General features: G+C 49.4%; 1 protein-coding gene across 4 annotated transcripts in view; it reads right to left on the bottom strand.

Annotated features, from left to right (window-relative positions):
• MYO5B (myosin VB) overlaps positions 1-22383 on the bottom strand; it is a 334482-nt gene that overhangs the window by 58317 nt on the left and 253782 nt on the right. For all 4 annotated transcript variants that reach the window (XM_078060351.1, XM_078060352.1, XM_078060353.1 and 1 more), the window contains exons 18-21: positions 15757-15868; positions 10553-10764; positions 6220-6376; positions 4596-4835 (exon numbers count right to left, since the gene is read on the bottom strand). In XM_078060351.1, the coding sequence (XP_077916477.1) occupies positions 4596-4835; positions 6220-6376; positions 10553-10764; positions 15757-15868 (721 nt within the window). The remainder of the gene's footprint in view (positions 1-4595; positions 4836-6219; positions 6377-10552; positions 10765-15756; positions 15869-22383) is intronic.

Raw genomic sequence — 22383 nt, 5'->3', positions numbered from 1 at the left:
CTACTTGTCCCCATTGCCAGCTACCCTTGTGCAGTGTACAACATGCAGAACTATATGGAAGCAGTTTCAAGTAGTTCCCAATGATCTACAGACCCCTGGGGAAGGGGGTGAGGAAGTCATTGCAAGACTGCATCATGAAAAATAACATGTTCCACACATATTACTAGCACTTATTGGGTGCTTACTATGGGGTGGGCACTGTACTACCTAATTCATATATATATATTAACTCATTCACTCCTGAAAATCCTATGTAGTGAGACTGACTAATATCCCCATTTCATTTAAGGAAAATGAGGCACTGGAGGCCATAAAACTGTAAATTATACTATTTTTCAATTATATTTGGATGCTCTCGTGAATCAAAATAACTAATTTAACGTATCTATTAAATGTATACTAAGTATACTGAATCAATCTGATTTAAAAGGCTACTAACTGAATCCACAGAATTTTCTATTTTTTTTCCAGACAAAATATTTAAATACAGCATTGTACTCATAAAAGTCTAATAAACTTGACCTCATTATAAAAGAAATGGTAGATTCAATTGGCCTAGTCACTCTACCTGTTGTGCCTGAATAAAGCCAGAATGGTAGAAAGCCAAGTCCATTGGCCACATCATTTTGACAGAAACATGTCACAGCACAGGCCTACATCAGGGACACTGTAAGAAATGGTCCCAGGAACTGTCCCTTTACTGCTGAAAGATATTATGAAGGATGTGGCTTACGATACCACAAATTACGAAAACCCGCAGGAAGAACTCTCAGCACCAGGGACAGCTCCAATCCTCCTAAACTGTTCTGTTTGCTTGGGAACTTGGTGCCAATTTCGTGTCTTGTCACTTTAGTTGGGTGCAGAAAACCTTAGACATGAATTTTCGTGGCAAGGTACCCTGGATTTATCCTTCAGTTTCCTCCTCTGCTGAATTCTTGGCAGTGGGGATACCTTTAAAAAAAAAAAAAAAAAGCTCCCCCAGGTAATCCTCTAGGGCAGCCTGGAGTCAGGAACCACTACTTGAGCCACATCATAGTATCAGTGAATTTTCGAGCTAGGAGTTACTTTAGAAATCTTGGGCCAACCTCCTTGAAAGAATTCAAGGCCCAGTTATAGATTCGGCCGTAATCCCTAGCTGTCAGGTCTGGTTGCAAGTATAATTGACACAGAACTCAGGCCTCCATCCAGCTGGGACTTTGCCCACTACCCCATGCTGCTGACAAATACTTTCGGATGCCTTTGCCTAGCCTCTCCTTCTGCTTAAGAACTTTGTGTGTCAGGAGAGCAGTGACCAGAGTTGTCTCCAAGGCATGACAGAAAGAACAGAAGGACATTCAATTCCAAATGGCTAGCCCCCATCTGCCGAGAGATTGCAATCAACAAGCATCTCCGAAGACCTGGTGCCAAGATTATGCTGGTGATTATGCTGATGGCTCCTCGTGTGCAGAGTGCGAGGGGAATTCCTTGACACTGGATCACACACCCCAAGTAAAAGGCCAACTGGTCCAAGGACGATGCCATCTATATGTGAAGGAACCCAAAACAAAACGGAGTCTTCCTCGGCTTGAGGAATTCTCACATGTCCAAAGAGTCTCCAAATGTGCAGATATCCTATATTTGGTCGAGGTGGCAGCATGTTCTCTGGAACCGGATTGCCAGGTTTCGATCCTAGCCATGCTACTTACTAGTGTGTGGGCTTGGGCAGGCTACTTAACCTCTGTGCCTCAGTTTAAAATGGGAAGATTATCATCTCATCAGGTCTTGGTGAAATTAAATAAATATTTGAGAATGGTGCCTGGCACATAGTGGAGCAATGCAGGGAGGGGTACAAGAAAGCAAGATCTAATCCAGCCCTCCTACCTCTTCTGCTCACCCTCTGCACATAGGGCACCCTACCCGGGGTAGAGAACACCTGCCACCACTCACAGATGTTTGCCAAGCAGGAAGCTTAAGGCAAAAATCTCTTTTTAAAAATAGGCCTTTTAAATCTGCTTCTCTTTGATGTTCCAGCACGTGGTTTGTAAAATATCAGATTTATTTTTAACCTCTCGCATTAACTTCAGAAATCAGCAAAGCCAATGCAGGGCCCAATGGCTTGGGGCTTGGGGCTCGTGGCAGGGTGCAGCGTTGCCAATAAAGCGTACTTGTCCCTCCGACTAGACTGTACTCAGAAGGTTAATTGGCAAATTTTGATTATGCAAATATCTTTTGTGGTCCGTCATCAATGGCCACAATAACAACAACAATACCCAGGTCCTATCTGTACTTGTGTTTTTCAAATGGCCAATTCTTCTGCTCCTGTCCCTCGGGCAGATGTGCCTCCCTCCCTGAGCAGGCATTGTCATTACAAGCTGAGCAGGGGCAGGTACCCAGTGTCTCCCAGCCCCGCACTCGAGCTTCCCCACTAAGGACCCCAGCAAACAAGACACCCCGTCGAACTCACACAGGCAACATCAACATCCAGGACCACGGCTGCTTCTTGGGAAGCCTGGTCTTTCGCAAGAGCAGAGAAGCAAGGACATTTTACTGCTATCTGTGCACTGCTTTTGGGCTGCTATCTGGGGCAGGTGGGTTAGGTATAAAATGGTTTATTTATGTTCTTGCCCCTACTGGGGTCACGTGAAGCTTCCAAACGGCCTAGCCTAGAACAGATGCGATACAACGGCGTGACCTCTGGGGCAATGCCTGGTGACTCTAACTCGAATTCTGTCTCCACACTACACAGCCCACTCTAGCATTGTGTTCTCTCCCTCTCCTTTCCCCTAGGAGGCACCTGAAACCCTCGAGGGTACTGCAGAAGCCTGCTCCTCTGGTCATCTTACCAACCCTGCATGAGCAAAGTGACCATGAGCCTGCTTTCAATGCTGGGAACCCATCTCGGCAAGGACAAGGCCCAGGGAAGGGCTCACAGTTTAGTGATGCTTGGGGTTAAAAAAAAAACCTAGCATCACCCTCCTTATGGCTGTGGGATCAGAGAGACCACGGCTGGAATGCTGGCTTTAGAATTTTCTAATTCTGTGACCTCATCAAGGTACTTAAAGTCCCTGAACCACCATTTCCTCATCTATGAAATGACCTCACAAGCCCATGGAGGATCAAATGAGAGTGAACATAAAATGCCTGTCACAGGGGATGGCACGTGGAGGTGCACAGGAAGTCATTAGGGTAGTGGTGCTGTTGGCCCTGTTGGCATAAGACTGTTCCCTTGTAATACAGCGTCCATGTGGGTCAGAGCCATCCTCTGTTCACCAAGCCTAACAGAGCACCAGAAACTGTCAAGCACCAGATAAAGTTGTTCCGAAGAGGAGGATGAAGGAAGACTGGCCACGGGAGCCACCAAAGAGTGGGTGTACGGACCTGTGTGCACATGGGCCTGCTTCATCTTTCCAACCTGGTGGAGGGTGCCAAGCATCCTGTGCTTGTTTCGGATTCCCTGCAGTGCCCAGCACAATACTCCACACCCACAGGGACCTGACCAATGACCTGTCACTTGTGTGACTGGTTGAGAAGGTGGCCGGGGTAGGAAAAGGAAGAAGCATGAACATAATAGTGGTAACCACTTCCTGAGCTCCCCAGGGCAGACCAGACCCTTTGTGCATGTTCAATCACTTACACTCTTACAGTCCTAGCAGCCCCATTTTATGGATAAGCAAACTGAGGCTCAGAGGGATCAAGTCACTCGACTTTTAAGCAGCAGCAGAGTTGAATTGAATTGGATTTTTTCTGATTCCAAAGCAAGTGCTCTTCCCACCACACAACACGACAGAGGCAGAAGAGCAGAGTGGTGAAGAACATGGGTTCTAGAGCCGGACAAGTGGGGTTCAGATCGTGGCCTCGCCGCTATCACCTGTGTGACCCTCCTTCCCTTCCGGGGCTGCTGGGAGGATTAACAGGCTAACAGAGACAAAGCACTAGGACGTCCGCTATCGTTACCACTCCGGGCTGCCTCCACCAGGGCAGGAAACCATGACTCTGGGCTAGTGTAGCCGCTTCCTCTTGCTGGTATCACAAATCACCGTTAAGTCAGCAGTACGAATCTACTGAAACGCTACAAACCTTATGACCGTACAGTTCTGGAGGTCAGAAGTCTCAAAGGGTCAGAGCAGGGCTGTGTTCCTGCTCGAGGCTCCAGTGGGGAATACGGTCCTGCCTGTTCTAGCTCCCAGAGGCGCCTGCGTCCCTGGCTCACGGCCCCGCCTCGTGCCAACCTCTGCCACTGCCTCTCTTCCGAATCTGACCCTCTTGCCTCCCTCTCACGAGGACCCTTGTGAATATACTGGGTCCACTCATAATCTGGGCTCATCTCCCCATCACAAGACCCTTCACTCCATCACCTCTGCAAAGTTCCACTTGCCATGTGAGGTCACATAGTCACGGGCCCCAGGGATTAGGATGCAAACATCTTTGGGGGGGAGGGGGTGGCATTATTCTGTCTGCCATAGTCGGTAGCCGTTCTTGTTGACTGGGGTGACACCCTCAGGACATCTGTGCTTCCTCAGGTCCCTGGTGCACACAGTTCCCTGGGGAGTTCTCTCAAATGTGCCCCGCCCCCCCCTCGGCCCCCCCGCCCCTGGTTGGGCGCTCCGGACGCAGACCTGGTCATCGATTTTCCGCTGCAGCTGGACCACCTTGTTCTCCATGCCCACGTTGAGGCGTTTCAGGTGCTCTGCGGAGCGGGCCTCAATCTTAAGGACCTTCAGCTCCTGCTTGGCCTTGAGCATCCGGAAGGCGCACTGAATGACGATAGCCGCCCCCCGCAGTCGCCGAAAGTGCCTGCGTGCCATCCAGCCCCGCACGTGCTTCTGGAGAATGGTGGCCTTATGCTCCATGAGGACCTGGCGGGGGACAAGCACACACCTGCTGGGTTTGCACGGCAGGAAGAGGGGAGACTCACGTACTGCCTGGAGGACTGGAAGGAAACGTATGACATCGGCGTGCTCCACCCTGGTGTCTGACCATGTTTGTTTTCTCATGGTCCCTTCAGGGTTTCAGTTTTATTAGTTAGAAAATCATACCTTCTCTGATCACAGAAGAGAAGTATGTTCCTTTTAGGAGCAAAGAATATTTTTGACATTTCCTTCCAATCCATCTTCCATCTTAGCTTTGAGCTTCAGCTGTATGGGGGTGATATGGTGGAATGGATGTGTCCTGATTCAAGGCTCCCCGAGTCCTTCAGCTTCACCGGAATAATGGCAAGGAGACCAGAATCCCCCCTCCTGACCTCACCTTGCTAAGCTTTAGGTTCCTAACTTGTCAAATGAGGGGGTGCCTCATTTGATGCCTACTATCGCCCCCTGCTCTCACATCTGAGTGAGCCCAAGACAGGTCACCAGGCTCGCCACTGGCTGACCGAGTGCCCGTGGGCAGGTGACAGCTTCCCCAAGCACCTCAGCTGTCCAAGGGGCACAATGATATGACCCATCCTACCCGTGATGGTTACGGTCACACCTTCACTTGACTGGCCTCAGGGTGCCCAGATTAAACACTGCCTCTGGGTGTGTCTGTGGGGGTGTTTCTAGATGAGATGAGCATTTGAATCGGTGGACTCCCCTCCCCAGGGTGGAAGGGCATCATCCCTGAGAGCCTGAGGAGAACAAAAGGCAGAGGAAGGAGGAATTCGCCCCCTTTTCTCCTGCCTCACTGCTGGAATTAGGACATATTGTCTCATTTTTTCCTGCCCTTGGACTGAGATTCACACCATCCGCTCCCCTGGTTCTCAGGCCTTCAGACTTGGACTGAATGACATCTGTGGACAGCCGATGGTGGGACTTCCTGGCCTCCATAACTGGGGGGGCGATTTCCTGAGAATCTCGACATATGTATATATACACACACATACATCTCCTATGGGTTCCACTTCTCCGGAAAACCCTAATGCACTGCACCTCATGGGACTTTGGAAGGATTCAGTGGGGGCAAAGTTGTGAAATCACTTAGAAAGTTAGAAGCACCTTGCAAATGTTCACAGTGGTGATCATCTACTTACGGCTGCTTTAGTTCTCTCTTTTTAAAAGATTTTTATCTATTTTTGAGAGAGAGAGCATAAGCATGAGCGGGGGGAGGGACAGAAGGAGAAGCAGACTCCCTGATGAGGACCCCAGGACCCCGGCATCATGACCTGAGCCGAAGGCAGACGCTTAACCGACTGAGCCACCCGGGCGCCCCCGCTGCTTTAGTTCTCAACCTGCAGCCTGCAAGTCCCCTGGGGCAGCTCCACACCTGCTGGTAGATTCTCCTCACGAACATGCCCCGAGTGAAGGCCTGGATGATGATGGCAGCCCTGCGGGCCCTCTGGTAGGCCAGGTGGGCCCTCCGCATGCGGCACTGCTTCTGGAACACGACAGCTGCTCGGGTCCTCCGCAGATGCTCAGCCAGCCTGGGGAGGGAGAAGACGGGCGGGCCCTGCTGACACAGGCCTCACAGCCATTTGTTTTTTTGTTTTTTTTTTTTTTAGTTTTTTTTATTATGTTAATCCCCATACATTACATCATTAGTTTTAGATATAGTGTTCCATGATTCATTGTTTGTGCATAACACCCAGTGCTCCATGCAGAACGTGCCCTCCTCAATACCCATCACCAGGCTAACCCATCCTCCCACCCCCCTCCCCTCTAGAACCCTCAGTTTGTTTTTCAGAGTCCATCGTCTCTCATGGTTCTTCTCCCCCTCCGATTTCCCCCCCTTCATTCTTCCCCTCCTGCTACATTCTTCTTCTTTTTTTCTTTCTTAACATATATTGCATTATTTGTTTCAGAGGTACAGATCTGAGATTTAACAGTCTTGCACAATTCACAGAGCTTACCAGAGCACATACCCTCCCCGGTGTCCATCACCCAGTCACCCCATCCCTCCCACCCCACCCCCCACTCCAGCAACCCTCAGTTTGTTTCCTGAGATTAAGAATTCCTCATATCAGTGAGGTCATATGATACATGTCTTTCTCTGTTTGACTTATTTCGCTCAGCATAATACCCTCCAGTTCCATCCACGTCATTGCAAATGGCAAGATCTCATTCCTTTTGATGGCTGCATAATATTCCATTGTATATATATACCACCTCTTCTTTATCCATTCATCTGTTGATGGACATCTTGGCTCTTTCCATAGTTTGGCTATTGTGGACATTGCTGCTATAAACATCGGGGTGCATGTACCCTTTCGGGTCCCTACTTTTGTATCTTTGGGGTAAATACCCAGTAGTGCAATTGCTGGATCATACGGTAGCTCTATTTTCAACTTTTTGAGGAACCTCCATACTGTTTTCCAGAGTGGCTGCACCAGCCTGCATTCCCACCAACAGTGTAGGAGGGTTCCCCTTTCTCTGCATCCCCGCCAACATCTGTCATTTCCTGACTTGTTAATTTTAGCCATTCTGACTGGTGTGAGGTGGTATCTCATTGAGGTTTTGATTTGGATTTCCCTGATGCCGAGCGATATTGAACACTTTTTCCTGTGTCTGTTGGCCATTTGGATGTCTTCTTTGGAAAAATGTCTGTTCATGTCTTCTGCCCATTTCTTGATTGGATTCTTTGTTCTTTTGGTGTTGAGTTTGATGAGTTCTTTATAGATTTTGGATACTAGCCCTTTATCTGATATGTCATTTGCAAATATCTTCTCCCATTCTGTCAGTTGTCTTTTGGTTTTGTTGACTGTTTCCTTTGCTTTGCAAAAGCTTTTTATCTTGATGAAGTCCCAATAGTTCATTTTTGCCCTTGCTTCCCTTGCCTTTGGTGATGTTTCTAGGAAGAAGTTGCTGCGGCTGAGGTCGAAGAGGTTGCTGCCTGTGTTCTCCTTTAGGATTTTGATGGACTCCTGTCTCACATTGAGGTCTTTCAACCATTTGGAGTCTATTTTTGTGTGTGGTGTAATGAAATGGTCCAGTTTCATTCTTCTGCATGTGGCTGTCCAATTTTCCCAACACCATTTGTTGAAGAGACTGTCTTTTTTCCATTGGACATTCTTTCCTGCTTTGTCAAAGATTAGTTGACCATAGAGTTGAGGGTCCATTTCTGGGCTCTCTATTCTGTTCCACTGATCTATGTGTCTGTTTTTGTGCCAGTACCATACTGTCTTGATGATGACAGCTTTGTAGTAGAGCCGGAAGTCTGGAATTGTGATGCCGCCAGCTTTGCTTTTCTTTTTCAGCATTCCTCTGGCTATTCGGGGTCTTTTCTGGTTCCATACAAATTTTAGGATTATTTGTTCCATTTCTTTGAAAAAAGTGGATGGTATTTTGATGGGGATTGCATTGAATGTGTAGATTGCTCTAGGTAGGATTGACATCTTCACAATATTTGTTCTTCCAATCCATGAGCATGGAACGTTTTTCCATTTCTTTGTGTCTTCCTCAATTTCTTCCATGAGTATTTTATAGTTTTCTGAGTACAGATCCTTTGCCTCTTTGGTTAGATTTATTCCTAGGTATCTTATGGTTTTGGGTGCAATTGTAAATGGGATCGACTCCTTAATTTCTCTTTCTTCTGACTTGTTGTTGGTGTATAGGAATGCCACTGACTTCTGTGCATTGATTTTATATCCTGCCACTTGACTGAATTCCTGTATGAGTTCTAGCAGTTTTGGGGTGGAGTCTTTGGGATTTTCCACATACAGTATCATATCATCTGCAAAGAGTGAGAGTTTGACTTCTTCTTTGCCGATTTGGATGCCTTTTATTTCTTTTTGTTGTCTGATTGCTGTGGCTAGGACTTCCAATACTATGTTGAATAGCAGTGGTGATAGTGGACATCCCTGCCCCTCGCAGCCATTTGTGAACGCAAGCCTCTCCCCCACTCAGCCCTGCCTGGAGGCCGAGCCAGCTTTACACTCTGACAGAATGCAGCAATGCCACGGGCACCTGAATCTCAGGCTCTGAACAGCAGAATGTCTAAGGAGTCTGAGTCTGACCAACTCCATGATCCCCATCTGCTCACTCCCCCACCCACTGAGCCCCTCAGTCCAATCTGGGCAGTCCCCAGTGACATCACGTGTTTATGCTTCTGTCTGTCCCCTCTACCCCACTCGGCTTGGAGATACCAGGAGCCGGGTCTCAATCATGCCTGCCCCCTACATCTAGTAAGGCCCAGGCCTAGAGGTGCTTGGTATCTATTTGCTGAATGAATAAAACCTTCTCAGGCCCACACCCATCTCTCCCCGCTTTCTCATCTCCCTCGCCCTTTCTGCCCAGAATGCATTACATATGGACACCTGACTTTCTGGTTTCACTTCAACATTCCCTACCACACCCCCAGGTAAGACAAAATCAATCTGACACTTCTTACCTTCCCTTCAGGGCTTCGTTTGGTGCCAGACTCATAGCAAATGCTCAGAGACTCAGAATATTAAAAGCTGGAAAAGCCCTCAGAAATCATCTAGCAGAGCCCCAGAGGAGGAAGGAACCGCCCCGCCCCCACCGCCCAGACACACCCTGCCTGCTGAAGGGAGTCTGATTCCCCAGTCTAGCTCTCCGTAAGCAGTTCTCCCTCAGTGGGCCCTGCATATCCCTGGGGTCACAAACTCCTAAAGGGAGAACGCAGGCCAACTCCATTTTAGATCTTCACCATCCACCACGTAAGACAGAGTTGCACGCACAGGGGTACTCAGCAAGGACCTGGCTAGTTTGCCCCGACTGTCAAGGATTACTTTGTGTTGATGCTAATGACAACTTTTTATTTCTCTAGCTTTTGTTCCAGAGATCAGATCTTGGTGGTTCAGCGGTAATGAATCTGGTTATGCCCAGATAAACAGCTTACGGCAAGGATGTGAACGTCAGCAGGAACAATCTTCTAACTTTATGGTACAAAGGACGCCTGCTCTGACTTGTAACTCAGGGGCTTTTTTTTCCCCCCCTTTTAACATTCCAGCCCAAGTGACTGAATAGCCACTTGTGAAAGTCTGGCTTCCCAATATAAGACTTCATGGCAAATTGTCACTTCCCCAAGGAAATCGCTATATTGAGAGAGCGCTGATTTTGAACCAGGGGTGGGTCTTAGGGGAGGCCGTGTCCCATGTGCTCTCTCAGTGGAGATGCTCACAATGCTCTGATGCCTCATCCACCCAATGAGACCAGGCAGGAGGTGAGGTAGTTTCCGCTTCGCAGTGCTGGGCTGGGGAGCCGGGCTGGCATCCAGGCTCCGCCCTGCATGATGGTAGGTGTTTAGACAAGTCACATCCTCAGCGCAAACTCCATTCAGTGACTCCCCAACAGGAACTCCAAAGATCTTTCCAGCTCTAATTACCAAATTCCCAAGGGATCTGGAAACTGTTGCTGTAAATCAGGAAGCTGAGTGGAAACTGTGAAAGGCAAATTTGTCTCCTTTTCTAAAAGATTACCTTAGGATTTAGGCAAAGGGAAAATGGCGGACAGACTGGGGGAACCAAGAGACTTGGAAGTAGACTTACTCCCTCAGGTGAGAAGGGCACGGGAGAAGGGTGCCCAACTCATGGGAGAAAGCTGGGGTACAGACAGAACCACTCTAACTAGGCTGAGAGAGGCCCACCAGCTAAGTCCTCCCACCCGACTCCGCTATCCAGATGTGCCCCAGCTTGGCTCACCTGCGGGCCAGGTGTCCTCGGCAGTACCTCTGCAGAGTTAAGGTAGCAGCCTTCAACCTGCGGTATTTCACCTTCTGTAGCCAGCCCCGGACCGTCTTCTGGATCATGATGGTAGCTGCCCGGAACTTGTCGGCCCGAAGCTTCTCTAGGTAGGCCACCTGGCCCGCCCGGAAGAAGATCTTGGTGCGGCCAAACTGGAACTTGTCAGGATCCTTTACAAGGCAGGGAGGGGAGCATCAGTGAGACAACATGTCCCACCATCCCGGTTCTTTGGGGCAGAGTTCGAAGAGCCCTGCTCTTAGATGCAGACACTCTCTCAGCATCCAGTGAGCAGGCTAAGTCCCTTCTACTAGACTCACGGGACTAAGGTGTCCAGGGTGCAGCAGAGAGCAAGATGCCTGCCCTCAAGCAACTGACATCATGGTGAGAGCAGAAGACAAGCAAAGGCTGAGTAAGTTTTCAGGCAGTGGTAAAGACTATGAAGACAATAAAACTGGGGACTTTATAGGTGGGATGGGGATGTTAAAATAGGATAATGCAGGACGGCATTTCTCTGGAGGTGATACGTAAGCAAAAACATGAATAAACTCAAGGAGGCAGCCCCGGGAAAACGTAGAAGAGGAAAGTTCCAGGAGACAAACAGAGGAGATGCAAATGTGTTGTGGTAGCCAAAAGCAAGGTGTGTTTGAGGAATAGGAGAGACAGGGTGGTTAAGTGTGGGGGGAACGAGGGAGGCCGGCAGAAGTTAATCACTAGAGGCCTTGCAGACCACAGCACACGGTTGGGATGCGAAGCCCCTGGTGATGCTCTGAGCACGGAAATGACCCACTCGGGTCATTAAAAAAAGATTATCCTCAAACCACCACCCTGTTGTATGTGTAATTCCAGATTGCAAATAACCCTCCAAATAAATTTTGATTTCAGACTATGTTTTGAGATTTTTTTTTTTTTTTACATATAATTACTGTCCTAATTATATCTATTTAGGTTCAAATTAATTACCTTTCCCTGTGCTTACCCCCGTGGATAAGGAACGGGGGCCCAGCAGTGAGCTCGTGCACCAGGCTGGGACAGAACACCTGAGAGTTAACCCACTGTAACGGAGTACTTTGTAAAGAAACTTCTTCCTAATTTTATTCACCGGCATGACGACCATAAGGAAGAAGTAATGAGCCAAGGTCTAAGGAAAACACATACACAAGAACATGTTTCAGGTTGACAAGTGGCTCTGAAGTAATGCTGAATCACCACCCTTTATAGGCTCCTTGCATAGGGATGACGGAGCTGCCGAAGCTGGGGCTCAGCATCCAACGAGACTGTCTCTGACCATGTCCTTCACGGCCAGGCCGCAGGTGAAGTCTAGGAGGGGCGAGGCGCGGGCCTGGCTCTCGTCCCTGCCTCTGTTCAGGGCCATGTACCCAACGGGCTCCCAGCATATGCTACGAGGAACAGGGCTGGATCAGCGTGGGAAGCTTCCAGGCAGCCAAGGCCCTGCCTTCATCACTGCCCTACTGGCAGGGGCTCCTTCTCAGTGTGGCGGGGCCAGGGAGCAAAAGGTGGGTGGCTCAGCCCTCACAGTCAGAAGGCAGCCTGGCTGCTCAGGCTTCAGCCAAGCCAGGACCTGGGGGAGTCTGGTGCAGCCCAGGAACCGGAGTCCACACACTTGTTTCCTAATCTGGAAAAGCCACTCGGAAGGGTGTGATCCGGTCTGCAAAGCCACTGTTTTCACAAATGAAAGGATCCTTCTGAACGTTCCACCTGCTGCAACCAGTCACTCTGGATCACGTGCCACACTAGCCCGAGGTGCCACACTCTCTCAGCCCGGGTCCTGGGCACATCTCCCACCTCAGAGATCTGCTTTCCCTAACCCCTAGGACTTGCTGCCTACACTACTCACATACCAAGCAGGGGTCTTTTTTTTGTTTTTTGAAGATTTTTATTTATTTGACAGAGAGACACAGCGAGAGAGGGAACACAAGCAGGGGGAGTGGGAGAGGGAGAAGCAGGCTTCCCGCCAAGCAGGGAGCCCGATGTGGGGCTCGATCCCAGGACCCTGGGATCATGACCTGAGCCAAAGGCAGACGCTTAATGACTGAGCCACCCAGGCGCCCCAGGGGTCATCTTTTGAGAATGCTTCTCTAAGAATCACAGACTAAAGAAGCAGAAAGGAATCTCAGTAATCCATCCCAAGCCACTCCTTTTATTTCACAGATGGCAAAACCAACGTCTGCAATGGTGAAGTGACTTGCTCAAGGTCTCACTGGAGATACCAAGACCCAGGAGTCCTGGGCCAGTGGTCTCTCATGGCACCAGGCCCCTTTTGTAGCACCATCTCCTCTTCACACTGCTCACGTCCATAATTCCCTATGCTCCTGGGGCTCCCTGGAGATACTTGCTAATAAAGATTCTGCTCCCCTGTCACCATCAAGGTTCAGGCCCCCACGATCTGATTCCCTCCCGCAAGGTCTATAATCATGTCAGTGATTAGTGGTCCCGGAGGGCAGGGTGCATGCATTATGCTCTTCTATGAGCCTCCCCTCAACCACTCCAGGTTAGAGCACAGAAAGAATGCAATACATACTGGTGGAATTAAAGAACAAACAAACTCAGGTTGAGGATGAAGGGCGTTCCTACAATTCCTGCAGGGGACACCATCCCTTGTGAACCACCTCATGAAGCAGCCCCCAGCCCCCCTCCCACGATGAGGCTGTGAAGCACCTGTTGCCCGGCCCACAAGCCCCCAGCTTCTTCCCTAATGACTGTGTTCTGAAGGGCACTAGCACTTGCTTGGGACTGGAAGGTGCCCTTCTAGGCTCCCGTGTGGCTTCACCCTAGCAGCACTGGTGACTGGAAGATGTGGCCCCATAAAGGGGGGTGGTGGGGAAACAGAGGAAATACAAGGTCTCCGGAGAAGTCCTGAAGCACTGATCCCAGAGTCCTTCTAGGAAAGGATAATTACACACAGTGACATTAATCGATCAGACTGGTTCAAGGGGCACGTGATCCAGAGTGGCTTGGGGGCGGGGGTGTTGAGTCGGTCCACCAGTAACACCTGGGGCAATTTTTATCAGCTTTCTACACCTCAGTTCCCTCATCTGTAAAATGGGGAACGATGCTTGTATCCTCCTTCTAAGGCACCATGAGGATCAGATGAGGCAGGTACGTGAAGCAGTCAGGAAAGTGACTCCTAGGTGCTTCATAACCACGAGCCACTATCAGCAGGTGACAGTCATGACAGGCCCACCGAGCTCGTCACCCATCAGCCACCTGCACAAACTCAGAGCCCCTGTGAGAACCAGTAACGGTGCCAGGAACACAAAGACAACAGGATCCCTGCCATTTCGGGGTTCCCAGTCCGGTGAAATGACAAAGCCTTGACTACAAGACAAGGGGACAAATGCAATAAAAGCAGACAGTGAGCATTGTTGGCCAGTAAACGGGGGGGTAACGAACTCTACCTGGGAGGTCAGACTGGCCAGTAAAGGGGGGGGTAACGAACTCTACCTGGGAGGTCAGACTGGCCAGTGAAGGGGGGGGTAACGAACTCTACCTGGGAGGTCAGACTGGCCAGTAAAGGGGGGGGTAACGAACTCTACCTGGGAGGTCAGACTGGCCAGTGAAGGGGGGGGTAACGAACTCTACCTGGGAGGTCAGACTGGCCAGTGAAGGGGGGGGTAACGAACTCTACCTGGGAGGTCAGACTGGCCAGTGAAGGGGGGGGTAACGAACTCTACCTGGGAGGTCAGACTGGCCAGTGAAGGGGGGGGTAACGAACTCTACCTGGGAGGTCAGACTGGCCAGTGAAGGGGGGAGTAACGAACTCTACCTGGGAGGTCAGACTGGCCAGTGAAGGGGGGGGTAACGAACTCTACCTGGGAGGTCAGACTGGCCAGTAAAGGGGGGGGGTAAACGAACTCTACCTGGGAGGTCAGACTGGCCAGTAAAGGCGGGGGTAACGAACTCTACCTGGGAGGTCAGACTGGCCAGTAAAGGGGGGGGTAACGAACTCTACCTGGGAGGTCAGACTGGCCAGTAAAGGGGGGGGTAACGAACTCTACCTGGGAGGTCAGACGGGCCAGTAAAGGCGGGGGTAACGAACTCTACCTGGGAGGTCAGACAGGCCTCACAGACCAGAAGACAGTCTAAGAGCCCAGTTGGGAAGGAGGGAGGAACCTAGGTGGACCAGCAGAAGAGGAAAAAGGCCTTTCAAGCAAAGCAAACAGCACACGTTCATATAATTTTTCATCAGGGAATTCACTTAGTTCCTCCGTTCCACAAACGTTCCTTCTGTGTTGGGCTCAGTGCTTACAACTAGAGGGTGGACATTAATACAAGGACTGTCCTCGGCAATAAAGGATCCATGTCTGCAACACAGGATACCATGCACCAGGCTTCCGGTCAGCCGTAGACTACTAGGAGTTCAGTCTCAGGAAGTCATGTTATATGCGGATTTTTTTACTGCAGTGGGATGGGGGTATCGATGCCCTTACTGCCCACATTGTTTGAGGGTGAACTGTACTGGGAATTTAACATTTTTTTTTGATGTAGTTCTCTCCATTACACTACCTTCTGAAAGGGAAAGTGTTTGATATAACCCTTTATTGAGACCACTTTTACCATGCCCTGCTGTGATCTCTGAATATGGTGGAGCTAATATTTAGGATCTGCCCCTCACAAAAGGCTGCAAAGTAGCTCCAGTCTCAAGACTCAGGTTTGAGTTCAGGTTGTCGTAATTGCAGCTTTTGCCTTATTTACAAGCGTCTGGGGTAAGGCCTGAGGCCAGTTATGCAGTAAGTAGATATGAGAAGCACACCTATTTTCCCAACTGCTGACTTCAAAGCTGTGCCTGGGCTTCGGATCAGAGGCCCTGGGCAGGTGCGCGGTGTGGGCAGGGGTGCGGTGTGGGCAGGTGGGCAGATCTACAGAACTTCGGGCTTTGGAGAAGCCAGAGTCCTGGGCCAGCAGCAAACCCCAGGGGGTTGTACAAACATTTCCACTTTGTACGTGTGCCGAGATGTGGAAAAAGGTAGGAAGTACTCTATATATGTGAAGGGACTTCTCTTCTACAGTTGCTGATGTTGGAGAATGGATGAATATCTCAAACAGTTTTAAGAGGAAGGATAAAGAGCAAAAAACGCTGTTAACTCCCTACCCCCCAATTCTCTGGGCATCCGGATAAGCCTCCAGGGGCACGCCCAGCTCACCTTGATGAGGTTCTCCAGGACAGACCTGCAGATGGCCTTTTTGTCTGTGTTGGCGAGCTCTCTCTTCTTGACCAGCACCCGATACCGGTTGAAGAAGTCATGGTAAGCCCACCTGGAGGGAAAGCAGGTGCATCAGGTGACGTGTCCTGCCTCCCAGCCACACAAAGGCCGCAGGCCATCACAGACAGTGACCCATGGGGTCACGACTCCTGGCATAAAGCTGTTCTCAGAGCAGCGAGAAACATTCTAGGGGCTGGTATTCGTCCAATCCCTCTGAGAATTTCGGTGTGTGGCTGAATTACACAATCACGAGTGGAAGAGGGAAAAGGAGGGTTCTGCAGACCGTTCTGGGAGGGCTGACTAGAGGCAGAACCACTCACAGGGCTTCTGTCCACACAGAAGCGTGGTGCTCCACTACACTGCTGGAGAAGGAGCCTTGCCTAGAATGCGGCTTGGTTTTTAAATGTTGGTCTTTTCTTATGAAATTAATACTTCTCACTGAAAACTTTTAAAATGCAGGAAAGTATACATAAGCAAATAAAAAGCGATATCCTAACCGCAAGCAACACCACCGTTCACACATTTTGGTATACCTTAGAAGGTACCATTTTTCTCCCCAAAGTAGATTTCGCTTAGGATTTCCCCCCTGTTCATTAGAGTAATGCAAGCTCCCTGTGAAGGAAATGTACAGCAACTCACATTAAAAAAAAAAAAAAAAAAATTGAAGAGCACTTATAATCCCACTACCTTTTTAGTAAGTGTGCTTTGGTAGGTTCTGGAAGGGAATCTTTCAGAGGGCCTTGTGTCTGTTTCTTGGCCTTTGAGGAGAGCTCTACTTAAACTAATGCAAGCTTTTCAATGAGTGAACTATTTCTAGGCGGGGTCCGCCCCCTTTCTCTTGAAAGCTACCTCCCTTCACACAGATGTTCCCTCTCACTCCTGGCTCCTGACCTGGGTTCAGGGGGATGCTCACAACCTCCTCACGTCATCGCACATTCTGTTTCCACACTAGGCTACTCTATGGAGCCTGAACTCCCAATTTAAATCCCTCCGAAGGTAAAGCCGGCCATCCATCCCCCTGGTCCTGCGTCCTCGGCAGAGTGCACCATCAGCCCCCACTTGCCCCTTCAGAAGCATCAGGAGATGCGGCCCATACCCCGTCCCCAGGGACACATGTGGTCCTCGTCGCCTGTTTGGAAATCCGTTAGCTGCTGCCTGGAGATTGTGCATCTACCACGTACCATCACCTGTGGCCTCGCTGAATGTCCAGTTGCTCATGCATCTCATTCTCAAGCATTAATGGGGAGTAAATGGATCCTACCCCTCCTCCTGGAACACGTTTGCCTTAAATAAAATTTCATCCAAAGAACTGAGCACTGTGGAATACTAGGTACTCCTGGGGGGTGGTGGGCACCACGTGCTTGGGAGGCTGGTTGGTTTTGAGTGCCTCTCCTTGCACAATCCACAACCATCCGCCAGCGTGGGCCTTGGGTCCCTCTTCCCTCCCAGGCCGTTCTCAGCACCATGGGAGGCAAAGAAAAACCCGGACGGAGCTCCCTACCTCTCCGCCACCTCAGTTACCACCTACCTTGGTTTGGGGGAAGATTTCTAACCTAGGGATGGGTGTCGGGGGTGGGGGGAGCATAAGAGCAAGTGACAAAAAGCACTCTCCTCATTTTTTCCCCGTGTAAGATGGTTGTTTAGAAGTTATGCCTTTTTAAAAACACAGCTTTATTGAGATAGCTCATATGCCATAAAATTTACTTTTAATATTTGCAAAGTTGTGCAACCATACCAAATACAGTATTCCAGAACATTTTCATAATCCCCCACCAAGCTCCCATGCCCATTATCAGTCACTCCCCGTTCTCCCCTCCCTCCCAGACCCTGGCGACCACTCACACCCTTTGTTTCCACGATTCTTACCTTTTAATTAATCCTGTCACAAAGGTAATGGCAGCCTCTATTCTGTTCAGAGCTGAACAGGCATTACATGGCCCTGCTCACGGGCTCCCCGTGATATGTGCAGGTTCCTTCAGGAGGAGGGTAGAGAAGCACGAGGAGCCCCCGAGGCCTCTGGGTTATGGCCTGGGGAAGGGTCACTTCACTTACTTTGCTTCCGTGGTTCCCTGCCCCTCTAGTTGCAGGGGGACTAGGAACTAAACCCACCGAATTCCCAGCCATCTCTAACAGGCAGCTTTAGAAATGGAAACATTGAAGGTTATTTGCCCAGCTAAAGGCTGCTTCAATTATTCTAATCATGTACAATAACTGTCAAGACAACTCCTGAGGTCTGACCGATCTTGATTCTGGAGGCTTAGGAATAGAACTAGAGGTGATAAGCCACAAATCAGACATGCAGTTTGTTTTTAATGCATGCGAACGCTACCGGATTTCTCCTGAGCTCTTTCTGCCCCAAACCCCAAGCTTTAAACACAGGCCATTCTCTCTACTGATATTTCCATGTAGGGTAGGGTGCAAACGGAACGATGTACACAGAAAAAGGGCTTTGTAAGGTCTGAGTCTTCTTATTCCTCATGCCCACCCATCCACATGTGGCTCCATCAAGCCGTTGCTCCTGCCAGCTCAGGGAGGTGTGGGCTCTCCCTCAGAGGCAGCTCAGCACTTTCGGTGTGACTTTCTGAGGGCACCTCCCCCCCCACCCCCCCTGCAATACAGTTATTTGTGTACTCATCTTATTTCTCCCTACGAGTTTGCAATTTCTCCGGGGGAAATAATCAGAGCAGCATTTAGCTGGGCTAAAAACCTTAAATGGTTCTAATTTGAAGATCTCTTACTGCTGACAGTTCCATAACTCAGGGAGGTTACAGGCTCAAGGAAACAAGACAGGAGGGAGATGTGACTGCACAGACCTCCAGGCCGGTACAGAACAAGCCTGGGGTACGGACGCCCGCTCCGCCTCCGGCCGGCAGTGTGACCTCGGGCAAGTCTTGCGCTCGTCCCACATGGATGTCTCCAAAATGGAGAGATCACCACCCACCTCACGAAGTACCTCCAACACTGGGGTGGCCAAGGAGTTCACGGGTGTGGACTGCTTAGAAAGCTTCCCCCGTCCCCCATCCAAGTTACTCCCCCTTCCTGACTCCCACCCTTTTTCTTACAAAGGCTTCGTGGAATACCTGCCGCAGGGTGATACCGATGGGGGAGGAAGGTGCCCGCAGAACGGAAGCCATCCGCTGTGAAGGGACTGGGTGGGTACTCCCCCTCGTGAGCTACCCAAGGAGCGCATGGCCACCACGGGATCCGGGCATGTACGAGTGTCCTTCCGTCGAGGACCCAGAATCAAAGGGGGATTCTCTTTTCTGTGGACCTCTGTGCTTTTACAGAGAAAGTCCTCGCAGGAAAGGCCCCATCACTTGTAGAAGAAAAACCTCCCAAGTGAAGCTAAACAGAATGGGATTGTTTTTCAAAAAATAGAATTTAACAGAACTTCCTGATCTGGTAGGGACATCTGGATGGAGGTATTTTGCGGCCATGTAAAAACTGGGAAAGACCCCTCTATAGGACCACAGCATATCCAGGATTTCCCCCTGAGGTACTCCGCTACCACAGTCTCTCCCTCCCAGAAAATTAACGATTCCTGTTCTGTGTGGGACACAGAGCTTTATACTTCTATAAAAGATAGTTTTTGTACATGTGTTAGCTTCTCCGCTCGACTCTAGCCCCCTCTGGCCGGGCTAGGATGCATTTTTTAAACTTCTCAATACCTAACACAGTATCTTCATAGTTACTTACATTTTAAAAGAATGGGTATTTTCCTGACCAATAAAGAGGATGGAATCCCAAATGTTAAACCTTTTCATTCTACTAGTGTTTCTCAAAAAGGACACTATTGGCTTTGGAGCAGGACAATCCTTTTGTGCTCAAATGGACACAGAACCTCTTCGAGACCATTCCCTACCACGCCATTCCTCGAGATACGCAAACATGTTTGCAAATATCTGCAAAATGTTTACTATAGAACATAGTTCTAGTCCAGAAAACCACCTTCTTGAGACCAACCAACCATGCCTACCATCGGCCTCCACAGTGTGAGTCCACCGCTTCTGTTCCCGCTTTCTGTCCTCCTCAGGGGGCCGTGAACAGGTCCTCTCCCGCTTGCACTACGGCTGTGGGGTTCCGTGTGGTTCACTGGCCTGGACAGGTCTTTTAAGTCAGTCCTAGGCCTGCTGCTCCTCGAGCCATTTCACATTAATGGTGGGAGAAGAGCTCCCATTCTTAGTCTATTACTAGGCCCCAACTATGGCCTGGATCCTGGGCTATATGGAGTCCTAGTGGCCTCAGGGACAGAATACACACTCAGCCCTGCTCTCCCTGGATTTGGACTCACAGACTTCAATGTCATGCTTCCCGTGGAATGAAGGCCTCCCTCACCCTGCGTGCCCCTGGCCTGCTAGGGTGGTGTGCTGATCTGCTAGAGTAGTCACAGCTGGGTGCGTGGGAAAAGCCCAGGACCTAGGATGGCTCCTGGTGAGAATGCGGAAATCAGAGGCAGAGGCAAGGTCGGAAAGATGCTTCCTTATAACAAGCTCCTCAGGCTCAAGACAGCACGGGGTAAACCCAGCTGCTGTGAATGGCGGAGCAAACGCAGTAGGGTGATGTTTTGGTTGACTGAGTTCCCATCTAGAGCCCAATAATGGATTTAACCATCTGCATGTGGGACCATTCTAGGGAACATGCCTCCCTGAGTGGTTCTCAGTGGATAAATGTGAACAGATGGAGTGGATCTGTCAAAGTGGTCGCACGGTGTACTTCCCTTCTCTTGGGTAGATTCCCTCATGCGGGATTGGCTGGAAAACCAAACTCTAGGATAGAGTCCCTCCAATTAGACCAGCGTATGAGGCTCTAAGTCACACAATCTTTACAACAGAAGGCCACCAAGAACCACCCCCGCAGATGGCAGGGCAGGTTATCACAAGGGTGAAAATGGCGAGCATGTTTGCAAGTCTTATCTGATAAGCAACTAGTGTCTAGAAAATATAAAGAACTCCTACAGCACCAAAGAGACAAATAACCCAGTTGAAAAAATGGACAAAAAATCTGAACACATTTCTCCAAAGAGGATATTCAAATGGCCAATAAGCACATGAAAAGACGCTCAACATCATTAATCATCAGAGAAATACAACCAAAATCACAATGGGATACCACTTGATACCCCCTAGGTGGCTGTAATAAGACAGACAGACAATAACTGTCGGCAAGAACGTACAGAAACTGGAAGCCACATCCATTGCTGGTGGAAATATAAAATGGTGCAACCACGGTGGAAAACAGTCTGGCAGGCCCTCGAAAGGGTAAACAGAGTTACCAAACGAGCCAGCAATCCCACTCCTAGGTATATCATCAAGAGAAACAATACATGTTCACACAAAAATATGTACATGGATATTCAGAGGATTATTCATACCTGCCAGAAGGTGGAAATAACCTAAATGTCCATCGACTGATGATGGACGAAACAGTGTATCCTTACAATACGATGGTATTATGCAACATAGAATAAAGTTCTGATACGTGTTAAAACCCGGATAACACAAAAGGTCACTTATTATAGGCTTCCATTGGTATGAAATGTCCAGAGTAGACAAACTTATAGAAAGTTAGTGGTTGCCAGGGCTGGGAGGAGGGGGAAAGAGGTAGTGACCACTAGTGACCACTAATGGGAGCAGGGTTTCTCTCTGGGGTGATAAAACATTCTGTAATTGGTAGTGATGGTTGTACAATGCTGGGAATATAATGAAAACCACTCTAGAGTTGCATACTTTAAAAGGATATTTTTATCACACATAAATTATATCTCAATTTTTAAAAGTCAGTGTGATGAACAAATGAGATTTGTGGAGGGCCTTTATAAGGCAATACATAAAACATAGGATTTGTTATTATTTCAGCACCAATACCCACGGAGGGGTTCCTAGTGCACAGACAGCAGGGTATTCGCCTGTCACTCATACCACCATTGATTAGCCTCTATTTGCCTTTCCCTCTGTCCCCCACCTATGTCCTGGGAAACACAGGCTCAGACTCAGAGGTGGCCCCGGGTCTGAAGGTTGCTAAGCTTTGCCGCCAAGGGAAGGAAACCTAATTCTTCCCCATTGGCTCTGAGCTGGAACCGAGTTACAAAGTGAGGAGCAGAAAATCTAATCAGTCTTGGCATCTGCCCAGATACAACCAAGTGGCTGCAGCTGACCGGTGACCAACAATTTCCTCCAGGGGAGAGTTTCAAGGTAGAGCGCACGTGCAAATCAGCTTCCCTGTGGCTGTGACGAGCAGCCCCAGCTGAGGACCCTGTGACGGACTCCAGTCCAAGAAGTGAGCGCAGCTCTCAGGCACAAGAGCCACAAGGAAGGGCTGTAAGATCTCAGGACAAAGAACTGCTGCACACCAAAGTAACTTCTACATTACTGTGCTTGGTGGGGTTTTTAATCACAAGGCAGGTAACTGTATGTCTGTTTAATCGTGACTAAATGGGCAGGTGAACCCAGCAACGTCTCAAGACTCCACCTCCTTCCACAGTCCTGTGGTTCGTCCACCTGGGGGCTGAGGGATGGAGGCTGCCAATGAGAAGTCGTTTTAGAAGGCGCCGCTGAGTTTTTCTGAGGT

The sequence above is a fragment of the Halichoerus grypus genome, chromosome 13, assembly GCF_964656455.1.
Source record: "Halichoerus grypus chromosome 13, mHalGry1.hap1.1, whole genome shotgun sequence".
Taxonomy (NCBI): domain Eukaryota; kingdom Metazoa; phylum Chordata; class Mammalia; order Carnivora; family Phocidae; genus Halichoerus; species Halichoerus grypus.
Note: the sequence above shows the minus strand (reverse complement) of the source record. Positions and strands in the feature narration are given on the sequence as shown.